General features: G+C 37.8%; 1 protein-coding gene across 14 annotated transcripts in view; it reads left to right on the plus strand.

The window, feature by feature from the left end:
• Positions 1-13,692, plus strand: part of NEK10 (NIMA related kinase 10) — a 269,323-nt gene that overhangs the window by 79,410 nt on the left and 176,221 nt on the right. For all 14 annotated transcript variants that reach the window (XM_058290740.2, XM_071212866.1, XM_058290735.2 and 11 more), the window contains 7 exons: positions 1,021-1,085; positions 2,116-2,218; positions 2,311-2,439; positions 2,949-3,086; positions 5,953-5,998; positions 9,482-9,603; positions 9,720-9,822. In XM_058290740.2, coding sequence (XP_058146723.1) covers positions 1,021-1,085; positions 2,116-2,218; positions 2,311-2,439; positions 2,949-3,086; positions 5,953-5,998; positions 9,482-9,603; positions 9,720-9,822 — 706 coding nt within the window. The remainder of the gene's footprint in view (positions 1-1,020; positions 1,086-2,115; positions 2,219-2,310; positions 2,440-2,948; positions 3,087-5,952; positions 5,999-9,481; positions 9,604-9,719; positions 9,823-13,692) is intronic.

A 13,692-nucleotide genomic window follows, 5' to 3' on the forward strand; every position in this document is an offset into this window, starting at 1 on the left:
TTAGGAGCTATTGCTTAGAATCCTGATCAAACCTTGCAGAGACTTTTTGATGGCATCAGCGTGCTGGCAGGCAGAAGTTTTTGGAGAGCTACCAGTGACAAAGTACAAGCGGGGTTCTCAGTTTCTTTAGTTCACCACAGATGCCTTGGCTTTGTACTGGAAAACAGATGAAGTCAAATCCTGCCTGCAGATGCAAATTGGCTTCCAATTTGCATGGACGCTCTCTCTTTCTCACATTCTCTCACCAGACTCCTTCACATCATTTTGTTACCTGCCTGCCCTTTCTGGACAATTTTTTCTGTGACTCTTGTATCACTAATTTTATGAAGTGATCTCAGATTTGAATTCAGCACACCCTGATCACCCCATAGGTGGTCCTTTGTACAAATACAACTGCAGGCTTGTGGCTCTCTTTTTTCCTTGGCACTGCAAAATGTCAGATGTTTATTTTTCTTAGTTAAAAGTATCACAGGACTCTTTCTGAGTGTTCTAGGGAGTTATTATAGATTGTTCTATTTGGGGAATGCTTAAGACTCTTTTCTCGAGAGACCAATTTGTCAAGTTTGAGTCCAGTGTGCCTGTGGCTATTTTTATATGTCATCATTTTTAGTGTTTATTTTCTCACAGAAACCATGTAAATATTGAGGCATACAGAGCAGGCTAGAAACAAAATAAACATTGAGCTTCTGGAAATGGTTGGGCCTTTGGTTTTCTCAGTATAGAACTTTTATTTCTTGTCTCTGTTCTCATTTTGTGCTTTCTAGAAAGGAATGAACATAATTACTGAGTGAAACAAGGCCAAGGTCCCTAGCAATCTACAACAAACACTTTTTAAAATATAAGAACTGCCACAGGTGATGGTGTTTTTTTTTGTTTTCAGTTATAATCTTTAGTGGCAACGTATTCCAACCATTTGCAATGAAGCCACTTAGTTTTTACATCATGGTAATTATGTCCTGAAATTATTTTAATTTGCTGAGCTACCATTTAAGAATCATGTGTCTTTTTTTAATTTTCTAGTGTTATGCTTTCAGAGCCTTGAGGTTTCTCTTCAGTATGGAAAGAAACAGACCACTCTTTAAAAGGTACAGACTTAGAGAAATGTAAGTGACCAGTGACTATCAGATTTAGTGGTATTCACATGCCTGATTTAGTTGCAAATAGGAGAAGAAGACTGTATCAGTTTGCAAAATGCAGAACATGTGCCTTTAGATTTCTAAGAATCCACAGATATAACTGAGCTGATTTAACAGTATCTTACTAATAAAAATTTTTAAAAAATGGTGATGAATGAACATCAATCACTCTATCAATACAACTCCTCTTAATATGTGTGACTGCTATGGGTTTTGTTTTGTTTTTAAACATTATTTTAAGCAGATGACATCAAAATATGCTCTTGGTTTTGTCCCTTCAGCAAATCCAAAGTTGGCCTAATTATTTTCCTTTAATCAATAGGAAAAAAAGAGTATTTTTCTTGGATTTCCTTTGATAGGGTGGGAGCTCCTTTGAAGGGGACGAGGCTGGATGTTTGTGAACTAAGAGGCTGTGCTGGTGGGCATGATGGAACAAATCACCATTTGGGAAGCAAGTGCTAGTTACCTACATGTGTGAAATGCATGCCATTTGATTGGGACAGTTAGCCAAAATCATAGGCCCAATTTCTTACTAGATTTTTAGTGATGAGGCAGAATAGAAAAGAAGCCTTGAGTTAACATAGCATCTTTTATTCAGAAAGAATGGAGTGTTTTATATTACTACTTTATTTCCATACAATGCTTGAATTAGGGGAAGAAAAATGAAGTAAACTTTTTCATTCTAACCTTTCATTTCAGGACTCTAAACCATTTTAGTGGACTTGAACTTGAAATCAGTGCCTTGGAAATGAAGCATAAATCTCCCTATGAGTTTTTTCCTTATTCTTCCAAAATTGTCACTATAGTATATTTTTGTTAGATAAATTGATGTTATTTCCCCCACTTTGTTGGTAACCTAAGGAAGTTACGTTTGTTTCGTGCAATTAATCTGTCAGTGGGCTAGACCCAAAGGGGAAGGAACGACCAACAGTTTCCTCCTCCTCCATTTAGTGCTCGGCGTATGTGTTTTTCTCTGTAGGCTTTTCCCCACTGACCTCTTCGAGATCTTCATCGACATAGGACATTATGTTCGGGATATCAGTGCTTACGAAGAGCTGGTGTCAAAGCTGAATTTACTGGTGGTAAGGTCTGAGCTCTAAATATTTTGGCAGGCCGATCCATGCTCAGGATGGAATTTATGGGGCAACCTCTTTCCTTTGTATGTTTCGATTAGGAGGACGAACTGAAGCAAATCGCTGAAAACATCGAAAGCATTAATCAAAATAAAGCTCCTTCGAAATATATAGGCAACTATGCGATTTTGGACCATCTTGGAAGTGGAGCTTTTGGCTGTGTGTACAAGGTGACTGTGCTCTTCAGGAAATAACCTTTCTGATATTCCCAAACAAACCGGATATTTTACTTCCATACCCACACCCAATTGGGTCAGAGCCCAAGTCACTGAAAATAGTGAACAAGTAGATACAAAAGTTAGAACGACTATTTTGTTTATTAACTAGCTATGCTGACGTTGACTTAAATCTTGGTTCTAGAAACTGGCCACTGACCTTGTGAAGAGAAAAGTCTTTATTAGTTTCTCACTAAAGGTAGTAAGAAAGGCTTGTCCCAGTGTATGGCACTTTCTCTAAATTTAAAGCAATGTTTCTGTATTTACCCTGCTAAATATTGCAGACTGACCCAGGAGATTTCAACTTTTTGAGCTGAGCTTAGTATAAATACAGCTAGAATTAAAAATTCTATGACTTATTAGATGAGTTGATTAATCACGTGACATTAATCCGTCTCTTTCTTCCCCTTCTTCCCCCACTCCATTCTTTTTTTTTTTTTTCTTCCCTGTCTTTCTTATCCTAGGTTAGAAAGCGTAGTGGTCAAAATCTTTTGGCAATGAAAGAAGTCAATCTTCATAACCCAGCATTTGGGAAGGATAAGAAAGATCGGGACAGCAGTGTAAAGAATATTGTTTCTGAATTAACGATAATTAAAGAGCAGGTAAATGCTTTTCTTATTTACAAAAATGTTTTCCTTAAATAGATGTCATCAACAGAAAGTAGAGTTCTTTGTGCTCTGCGTGGTGTTTGTGGTTACTGTCCTTTTTAAACAAGACATGGAGGCAGTTCTTTTTTTGCCAACTTTTCTCCTAAGTCTTGACAATCATTAAGTCATAGAAATGCTTTCTGGAGTTTATGTCAGGGACATGGTGCAAAGCGATTGTGTTTTATAGCAGAGTGTCGTGGATGAGATATCCTTCTCTTTTCATTGAGAGCATATCCTTTTTCTTATTATATTGCAGAATATTTGGTTACTTAGCTACATGCATAAGAATATGACTAAGATTTCCCTTACTTTTGTCAAGTGGAACCAGGCTGTTAACTCAAATATGCTTATTATGGATTTTCAAGATGGGTTATTATTTATTGCCTGAATGAAGAGAGAGAAGAATATTCTGATATAATGGCATGACTCAATTACTGTCATTCTGAAGGTTTGTTTGAGGAGAAAAAATGAACATGTCAGAAGGGAAATGGGATTTCCTTGTATGATCCCAGATCACTTAGATTCTTTTTTAGTCTTCCTTATTTGTACATTCATTACTAATTCTGCTAATTTATAACTCCTGTGGAGAGCTATCAGCTTCATAGCTCTTTGTTTACATTTTTGTAATTTGCATGGTATCAATGCAGAGAAACAAAGAACACCATAAATATGATGGTCTTTATTCACTGAAATCTGCAGTTTTACAGTACAGTAAATATTCACATTCATAGCTTATTTTGTAATTGGCTTTTATGTATCTATTAATAGATTAATTTTAAAAGTAAGTTAGTATTTGCTCATATTTAGGATAATTCAGGCTTCAACAATGTGCTGTTTCATTATATAGCACAAGGCTAGAACATGGCTTTTGACCTAAGCTGATCCAGTGTCTTCATTTGGACCAAAATCTGGATGTAGTCCTGGCCGGCGAGCTAGGTCCAAAATACGGCTCTGGTTGTTCACCTGGTCCCATATTGTTTAGAATATGCTGGCCACTTGCTAGTTGATGAGGTAGGCTCTAGTGTTAGTGTGGGGCCATCTGTGAGAGGCATCTTCTTGGACTTTGAGGTGACTCACACTGGTACATCTGCTGTCCCAGTAGAGGATGGATCAAAGGAAAGAATAACCATATTGGGGCCTAAAAGGAGGAGGTAACAGCAGAAACAAACAGCAGGAATGGGATGAGAACAAGAGTTTATTCTTTAAGGTTAAGATTATGCTGCTGTAACAAAGAGGCTTCAAAATACAGGGACTGAAGGAAGAGTTCTCACAAGTACTAGGTTAAGTTCAATTGAAGCTTATTTCTCTCTCATGAAACAGTCCCAAAGCCAGTAGACCATTTTGGTGGACTTCCTTGTGCATGTTCTCAGTCAGGAATGCAGGTTATTTTTTCTCTTATTGCTCTGCCACCTTCTAGAGCAATTGTCTTAATCTGCACAGATGAAACTGCCAGAAGCACCTTCACGTCCAAGGTGGGAGAGGAAGAGCACCCAATATTTAGGACTTAGCCACAGTAGTACACATGGCTTCCACTCATATTCCATTGGTGAGAACTGAGTGGTAGGTCCTGGCTACAGAAGAGGGCAAGAGATGTGCTCTCTAGCTGGGAAGCCATGTCCAGCTACAGCTCCATGGTGATGAAGCAATGACCATGGAGCAATGGGAGAGTGGATTTCGGTGAATAGCTAGCTGCGTCCCCCTCAAAAATGTACCAAGAAAGACCGCATAAGAGAAACAAGCCATTTATGGGTATAATAGTGACTTACCTGAAATAAAACAAATTTCAATTTTCCTAGAAATACAAACTAAAAATGCACTGCAAAAAATCAATATTCTGGCGGCGGACTTGGCCCAGTGGTTAGGGCGTCCATCTACCACATCGGAGGTCCGCGGTTCAAACCCCAGGCCTCCTTGACCCATGTGCAGCTGGCCCATGCGCAGTGCTGATGCGCACAAGGAGTGCTGTGCCAAGCAGGGGTGTCCCCCGCGTAGGGGAGCCCCACATGCAAGGAGTGCGCCCCGTAAGGAGAGCCTCCCAGCGCGAAAGAAAGTGCAGCCTGCCCAGGAATGGCGCCGCACACACGGAGAGCTGACTCAACAAGATGAGGCAACGAAAAGAAACACAGATTCCTGTGCCACTGACGACAACAGAAACGGACAAAGAAGACGCAACAAATAGACACAGAGAACAGACAACTGGGGTGGGGGGGGGATGGGGAGAGAAATAAATAAATCTTAAAAAAAAAATCGATATTCTTGTAGAAAATGACCTATTTTTTAAAAAGTAGAATTTCATTGCCACATCCTAAAGTAAACTACTGTGATGATTTAAACTGAATCAGCTCAGATTATTTCAGTTTCATACGAATAATTCTGAAGAGCACAGAAAGGTTAGGAAAATAGAAATCAGTGAATATAAACGCACAGATAGTTCAGAGGTAAACAAAGGATGTATGTGATCTATGTACATTGCTTTATTTTGGTTTTCTCTGTGCAATTTGTATGTGCTGTTAGAGCAGAGAGTGTTAGATTCAAAGGGTTCTTCTAGTTCTACAGTTCTCTAGTTTAGTTAAATTAGGTGATAGAGCACAAGTTTTTAATTCTGTTTAATAAGACTATTTAGGAGATTGCTATTTTCACATTAGTTTGTAAGTATGAAGTAATAAAAAGAACTCTGAAAAATCTCAATTAGATACCTTGAAATACTTAGTTTTATGTGTTTTTCTTTATTGTTTTTAAATAATGAAGTCCGGCTAAACAGTATGTGAAAAAATGTTATAGTAGTTTGAAGTAATGTAATGTTTATTTCTTTTTCTTATAGCTGTATCATCCCAATATTGTACGCTATTACAAAACATTTCTGGAAAGTAAGTATGGATTTCCATGCTATCTCCAATTAAGAAGTATGTTAGTTACCTATATGTTTTTGTATTAGTATGTCACAAAATTAAGTTTAATCAATAACTTTATTTATTTTTTTATGAGTGCACCATCTTATGCATCATTTCCTCGATCAGTGAAACAATGATATAATTAACAACCCAAAGATAGTCATAAAATACTTAGTTCCCTGTATGAAGGACAGAACACGGACAAACCCAATTAGTTATTAGTTCTATTTTCATATACAAAATAGGCACTTAACAGAATCAAGAGGAAACAGAACTAAGGAATGGGATTTTTTTTTTTAAAGAAAAAGTTATTTTATTGAATCAGATGACATTTTCTACCTCCAAAATAAATTGGATTTGAGATTTATTTTAGCTGAAGTTCATGTAAATGCCACAAGATGGCGCTGGTGTCTTGACCGGGTTCTGCATGCCCCCATGGCCGGTGCTCTGTCTGCAGGGATGAGGGAATACTGAGTCAAAACCCCTGGGATAAAGCCAAACTTAGTTACTTGTTTTATCTATCTGTCTGTCTGTCTGTCTGTCTATCTATCTATCTATCTATCTATCTATCTATCTATCTATCTATCTATCTATTTTTGGATTCTATGAACAGATGTGTCTTAGTTCAATATCCAGTATATATAATAAAATCTTCCAACATAACAACAAAAAGACCAATAACTGAATTAAAAAACTGGGTAAAAGGCTTGAACAGATATCTCTCAAAAGAAGATATAGAAATGCTGAGAAAGATTATATAAAGATCATTAGGCATCAGGGAAACGCAAATCAAAATCTCAATGAGATACCCTTTCACACTCATTAGAATGGACGCTATTAAAAAAAAGAAAAAAATAAGTTTTGGAGAGGATATGCAGTGGCACAGCCCCCATGGAAAACATTTTGGGGGTTCCTAGGAAAGCTAAGTGTAGACCTAGCATATGAGTTGGCAATCCCAGTGCTAGTTATATACCAAAAAGAATTAAAAGCAGCAGGTCAAACAGATATTGTACATTGATGTTCATAGTGGCATTCTCAGTTGCCAAAAGATGGAATCAATTCCTATCTGTCAACCAATGAATGTGTAATAAAATATATAATATATACACAATGGAATATTTTCAAGCATTGGAAAAGGAATGAAGTTCTGATACATGCAGCAATCTAGATGAATCCAAGATATGTTGACTCAAATAAGGTAGACTCAAAGGTAAAAATATTGTGTGATCTCAGTGATATGAACTAATTATAATCAGCACAGTCATAGTTGCAAAATACGCAACATAGTTTACCAGGGGACAGGGCGGAGATGGTTAATCTGCAGTTAATGCTCAAAAGTTATGGAGTTTCTATAAAAATAGATCCTGCACCCCTGCACATCCCAGTGGTGACTAAAATTGCATGCTCTCCATCACAAAAAATTCTGACCATTGTGTTTGGGGGGTGACAGACTGTGTACCCCCACTGTTCACACCTCTTTGCATTATCACCTGCTTCTGGTGGAGAAAAGGACCTCACAGAACTCTCAAAAGACCTTCTGTCTGTGGGTGAGCCAACACTTCAGTGACTTGTTTTAAACAGACAAACTAAAATAAGTATTTATAAACCTTAGTGATCTGTGTCACATATGAAATTTCAAAGCACAGCTCCATTTGAAGAAGGATTGGAAGAAATATAAAGCAGTAACTGCGGCTTCCTCATTTCTTCCTCATTACTGTTAGTGCCATCCAAGATTCCTTTCGGTATCTTTGGTCTTTGTTATGATTCTATCTATCTCCCTCCCCCTACATGAACTGGAGGAGCTGAGGGCTGAAGCTCCCCTGTAGTAAACCCTGCCCACTTTGTCATTTATTCTTGATAGTAGAATAATTACTTAATTACACCTTAGTGCATATCCCATCAGAAAGTGATCGAGATTGGCTTCTGACTTGTGTGGAAGTGACACAACTTGTTTAAATTTCAAAACAAGATAAATCTACTTTTACAGGTTGATATCTTCTCCCCAAAATTTGACATGGCTTAAAAAGATATATATATTATAAATAGATTAGGAAATGGCTGTAAAGAGGAATAAAATAAGAGAAAACTAAAAATAAATCCAGAAGATTAGTGTATGCAAAAATATTTTTTTTGGAATAATGAAAAATTGGAAACTATAAATATCTATAGTAAGAGAATGGTTAAATAAATTATGATAATTGTTTTATGTAATACTATGCAATCAACAGACAGAATGGTTTAGATTAGTGCATACTGATACATTACATGAAAAAAATGTAAGTGACTGAACAAGCACAGTATGATTCCATTTTTGTAAATATTGTGTGTCTACACACACATCGTTAAAAACTTTTCTCGCACTTTAGGGTGGCACAGCTATTCTGAGTGATTCATGAATCAGGTAGCATCCCATTTAGAAAGCAGAAGGGAGCATTGCTGAGGGAATGCACAAGGGAAGCTCATGTAGGGCAAATGCTGACTTTAAGTTTCCATTTTATATAGGGGGTCTTATAAAATGGGGAGCAGATATACATTGGTTAGTATGATATGCCCGATCTTCCAAGCCATCCTGGACCAAAACTGGGTTATCAGATGTTGCTTATCTGTAGTTCTTCAGCGTATGTTCCGTCATCTTGGAGAGCCCCTACAGGTCAATTGTTTCTGTCTTCTGGAAAATGCCTTCTCAGAAAGGGGTCCCTCCCAGCCATGCCTAATGCAGATGGCCATTTTATTTTACTTAAATATTTTATCTATGTCCTAAAAATAACAGAGGATACAGATCACATACCATTGTTAATAGTTATGTATTGGTTTTAGAAGAGGAAGTAAAATTTACTTGTTTCCTGGCATCCATGGAAAAAAGGCAATCAGTTATGAGGTTCCTAATAGCCGTAAGATTAACCAGGAGAACTCCAGCTTGCTCTGCTCTTGAGGGGCATAACAGAAATTTCTATCACAGAGGGTGGAGTTTTCAGCTGTGTCATTGCCAGACCGGGACATGATTCCAGTGAACAATTCTGTAAAGTAATTCTATGAGACTCCAAAACAGTGCAGCTTAAAATGCAATTTTCTGAACATCTAACATGATCTAGGGGTAAATGTTAGGCTATTGAAAAGGAAGATGAGTTTACATGTTCTACAGAGAATCCCCCATGACTTGAGGTCATTTTCTTATTCTCTTTGGCACCACCTCCCGACCATCCCACATCCTGGTGTGCACAGAAAATGCTAATATTTCCCAGAGTAAATCTGTGCAAGGAGGTTGCTTTAGCCAGAAGAGATTGTCCCCCGGCTGCGGTTGCCCCAAGCTCCTCTCCCCTCACACCTCCAGGCCTGAGCTGGCCACGCCTTGACTGGTGCTGTGTACTCCTTTTGGGAAGCTCAGATTGTAATTTGTTCTTTCCAGGTGTCTATATTGAACTTATGTTTTCTCTTGCCTTTTTGTATGCTTCCGTATAGATGACAGGTTGTATATTGTCATGGAGCTTATAGAGGGAGCCCCTCTTGGAGAGCATTTCAGTTCTTTGAAGGAAAAACACCACCATTTTGCTGAAGAGAGACTATGGAAAATATTTATACAGGTACGTTTTTTTAAAAAATCTTCATAAATTTTTTTCTATAGAACAGTGAAGTTCCAAGCTGATTTCTTAGAGACACGTACTGGAGAAATAATTTTTGTTTCACTTGCTCTTTCAAGCTCTGCTTAGCCCTGCGGTACCTACACAAGGAAAAGAGGATTGTCCATAGAGATCTGACACCAAACAACATTATGTTGGGGGATAAGGACAAAGTAACAGTTAGTAAGTATAAAATCTTAAAATTGTTAACTGAAGAATTTCTGAGTATTATTCTAGATGAGTTTTGCCCAGTAGAACTTTCTGTACTGATGGAAGTGATCTCTACCCGCACTGTCCAGTAGGGTGGTCACACGTGGCTGTCAAGCTGGCGTGACTGCGGAATTGGATTTTTATCGTTATTCAATTTTGGTTAGTTTAAATAGGCATATACGATTAGTGGCTACCATATAAGACAGAGACTAGTGTAGTTCTAAATGACTGAGCTATGTTTTGCCCATATGAGAGAATAAAGCTCTCTTAGGATGCTTGAGTATTTATACTCCAAATCAACGGGTTCCAGGTTTTTCCTTCTGTGAAACACTACCTCCTCAATAAAAGCTTTTATAACCACCACGTGAGCACATTGTTTTGAATTGTTTTACCATGGACTGTTGTGCCTTATGGGTGACAAATGTTCACTTAAGGGGGTGAATAAAATCCCAGCTGTGTGTGTACATCAGCATACTGTTTTTTATCACACTATTTTCAACTGTAGCAGGTAAGCCTAATAGTGTATGAAATCTTACAAATGATTTTCCCTCACTGTTGTCTAATTCTCAATTCTAAATTTAATGTAAAATTAGTCTTTGGCTTAAATTTATATATCTACTCTCTCCAGCCCTTCTCCGCGCATACATTTGTGTTACTTTCATGGACTGTTAATGGCCCACCAATGACCAGAGGGGTGGGCACGTCCTTAAACCAGTGGCTTCTGATTCATTTCGATCCTGACATCCTGTCAGTAAAAAAACATTTTTTTGAGAATCCACTGCTAATAAATGTATGCTTATTTATACATTTTATACGTATATCCTTGTACAAATATTCTTCTGTACATATAAGTATACAGCAATAAAATACCAAAGGATGCGTTAAAAATTAAAAATGGAGGTTTTATTATTTTTGCCCTGGGCATGCAGCTTTGGAGACCATTGCCCTGTATGTCACTGATGTGAAAGACATACGACAACCTTGAAAGCTGTACCTCTTACTTTTTAGAAGAATCTAAGTCCCCATGAAGCCCGTTGCCAATGCCCACGTTGGCCAGAACATGTCTTCAATCACAGCCACCAGCTTTACACACTGCAGGTCTTCATAAGCAGAACATCCTACGTTAGTTTTAAAAAAGGAGCAGCAGACACTGCTTAGATAACCTTCAGGCCAGGGGGCTTGGAAATGTTTCTAACCTAAAGCTTTGTGAAATAAAAAAGACGACCAAATAATTGTGACTCTTCATCTCGGACACACTTTTGATTAGTCATTTTGCTTATTGCTCTTTCTTTTAATTGAACTTGTGTTTCCTTAAGAATTTTTACTATGTATTTACATGGTCATGGGTCAATTTGTAAGTTAATAAGACTTATTAAAGATTATATGTGCTTGAATTTAATAACTAACACATATATATACACATATACACGCACACACAAATACAGAACAAATCTGTGTATGGCCTGAATAATGCTTCTGAATAATGACTGTTCAGGCCCCATTTTCTGAGTAATATCCAATCCTGCATTTCATTTTATTACTAAAATTTATTAGCAGCAACCATCTCCTTTGGTTATGTTTACATATACTGAACTTATTTTGTTGTTGTAGTAGCCCGACTCCTTTTCTTTATAAACTGATTTTAATTCATTTTTATATTTCTATTTGGTTTCTTTAAATCAGTATCACACATCAAAATGGTTTACAAAATAAAATAGTACTAAAAACTTACAAAGAGAAAGAAGTTTCCTGCCCCACTACTTTTTACTCCCTGGTTCTTTTTCTCTTAAAATAATCACTTAATAATTTTTTAGCTTTTTATTCTGGAGTTTACCTCCACATTTCTAATACGCTTATATTACCATTTGCCTGTCAGTTTTAGACCTTACTGATTTTCTGTTGTTACAGTTGAGGATTCCTCCTCTTCCCCACCAAACTCTTAACAATATAGTGAGAGCACAGTTTTGGATAAATCTATTTTCGATGTTTACATTATTGCCACTAGGTAAATATTGTTTGTTGTTGATTACCTTTCTTTCTCATTGGCCTTTTTGTTTTTCTTGGAGTTTATAATGGCTGCTTTTTTTTCCCTTTAGTCTTTTAAGTACCTATTACTACTTCCTCCCAGATCTTTCCAAAGGATTGTAAAAGTCCTCTCAGTACAGTTTCCACATAGTTACACGGAACTACCGACTCCTGGTTTTGTTTTCCTGGACCCCTGCAGTCTAAACGGAGTTGACTCTAGTTCCACTGCACAGCTGTTGCCCTGGACCTTTAGTTGGCTCTTCTTACAGCCTGTCTACCTCTTTCTTTTTTAACCTCTTTGTTTTATGTATCTTCCAGTACTTTCCTAAGAAGCAGTGCATTGGAAGTTATAGTTTTTGGATGCTTGCAAGCCACACAGTATTTCTAGGGAACCCTCATACTTGATTGGCAGTTTGGTTGGGTATAGTAGCCTGGGGTGAAAATCATTGTCCTTCCAAATATTGAAGGCATTCCTTTGCTCTCCTAGTCATCGTTTTTGCTGTTAGGAAATCCAAAGCTATTCTGATTTCTATTGCTTGATACGGGAGCTATTCTATCTTTCTGGAAACTTTTAGGATGTTCCTTTATCCACTGCTCTGGGCGGGTCTTTTTGCATTCAGGGTGTCTGGAGCTAGGTGTGCTCTTCAACCTGGAGCTTCAGTTCTGGGAAACTTGCCTGTGTTATTTCTTAGCTACTTTTCTCCCCTTCATTCTCTTTTTCCCCTGTTTAGAATTCCTATTAGTCCTTCGTGTTGTATGTACTATATTGATCACTACATTTAAAAAATAAGTCTTCTATTTTTCCAACTTTTTGCCCTTTTTTCAGTTATTTTGTAAACTTTTTCCTTGACTTTCTATTGGATCTTTAGTTTTAATGATCACAGTTTCAATTTCCAAAAATTCTATCTTTGTTCTATTTTCATGGAGTACTGTCTTTTGTGTGTTTTATTTATTTTTAATAGATTTTTTTATTTTAAAAAGATACATCATATAAAATGTTACATTAAAAAATATAAGAGGATCCCATATATCCACACTCCCCACCCCACCCCCCACTCCTCCCCCATCAACAACCTCTTTCTTCAGTGTGGCACATTCATTGCATTTGATGAATACATTTTGGAGCACTGCTACACAGCTTGGATTATAGTTTACATTGTAGTTTACACGCTCTCTCCCAGTCCATTCAGTGGGTTATGGCAGGATATATGATGTCCTGCAACGTTATTTAGGACAATTCTAAGTCCGAAAAATGACCCCATGTCACACCTCTTCTTCCCTCTCCCTGCCTTCAGCAACTCCCATGGCCACTGTCTCCACATCAGTGATACAGTTTCTTCCATTGCTTAGAGACACAATAATTCTATAGTAGAATACCAGTAAATCCACTCTAATTCATATTTTATTCCTCCATCCTAAGGACCCTGGCATGGCAATGCCCATTCCACCATTAACTCGAGAAGGGTCTTAGCTCCCACATGGCTGATAGATGGCATTCTCCTGCTTGCAGCTGTAGACTCTCTCAGTACCCTGGTGTGATTGGCCATCCCCACCTCCCTGTTAGCAAACATTGACAAGTCCAACGAACTAGAGGGTAGATGCTACAATTCCACTGAGGCTTGGGGCCCAGCCAGCACACAGTCTGGAGATTCAAGTCTGCTGAGCATACACCAGCCCCAGTGCCAACCATAGTTTCAGTAAAAGTGACAGAAGAGGCATGTGTAGAGAGGTCACATCTGAGTCCAACTCTATCACTCAGGAGCACAAATTCCAAAATAGGGCCCATGGGCAAGGCACTGAACTCTAGAGCTATCTGTC

The sequence above is a fragment of the Dasypus novemcinctus genome, chromosome 31 (assembly GCF_030445035.2).
Source record: "Dasypus novemcinctus isolate mDasNov1 chromosome 31, mDasNov1.1.hap2, whole genome shotgun sequence".
Classification (NCBI taxonomy): domain Eukaryota; kingdom Metazoa; phylum Chordata; class Mammalia; order Cingulata; family Dasypodidae; genus Dasypus; species Dasypus novemcinctus.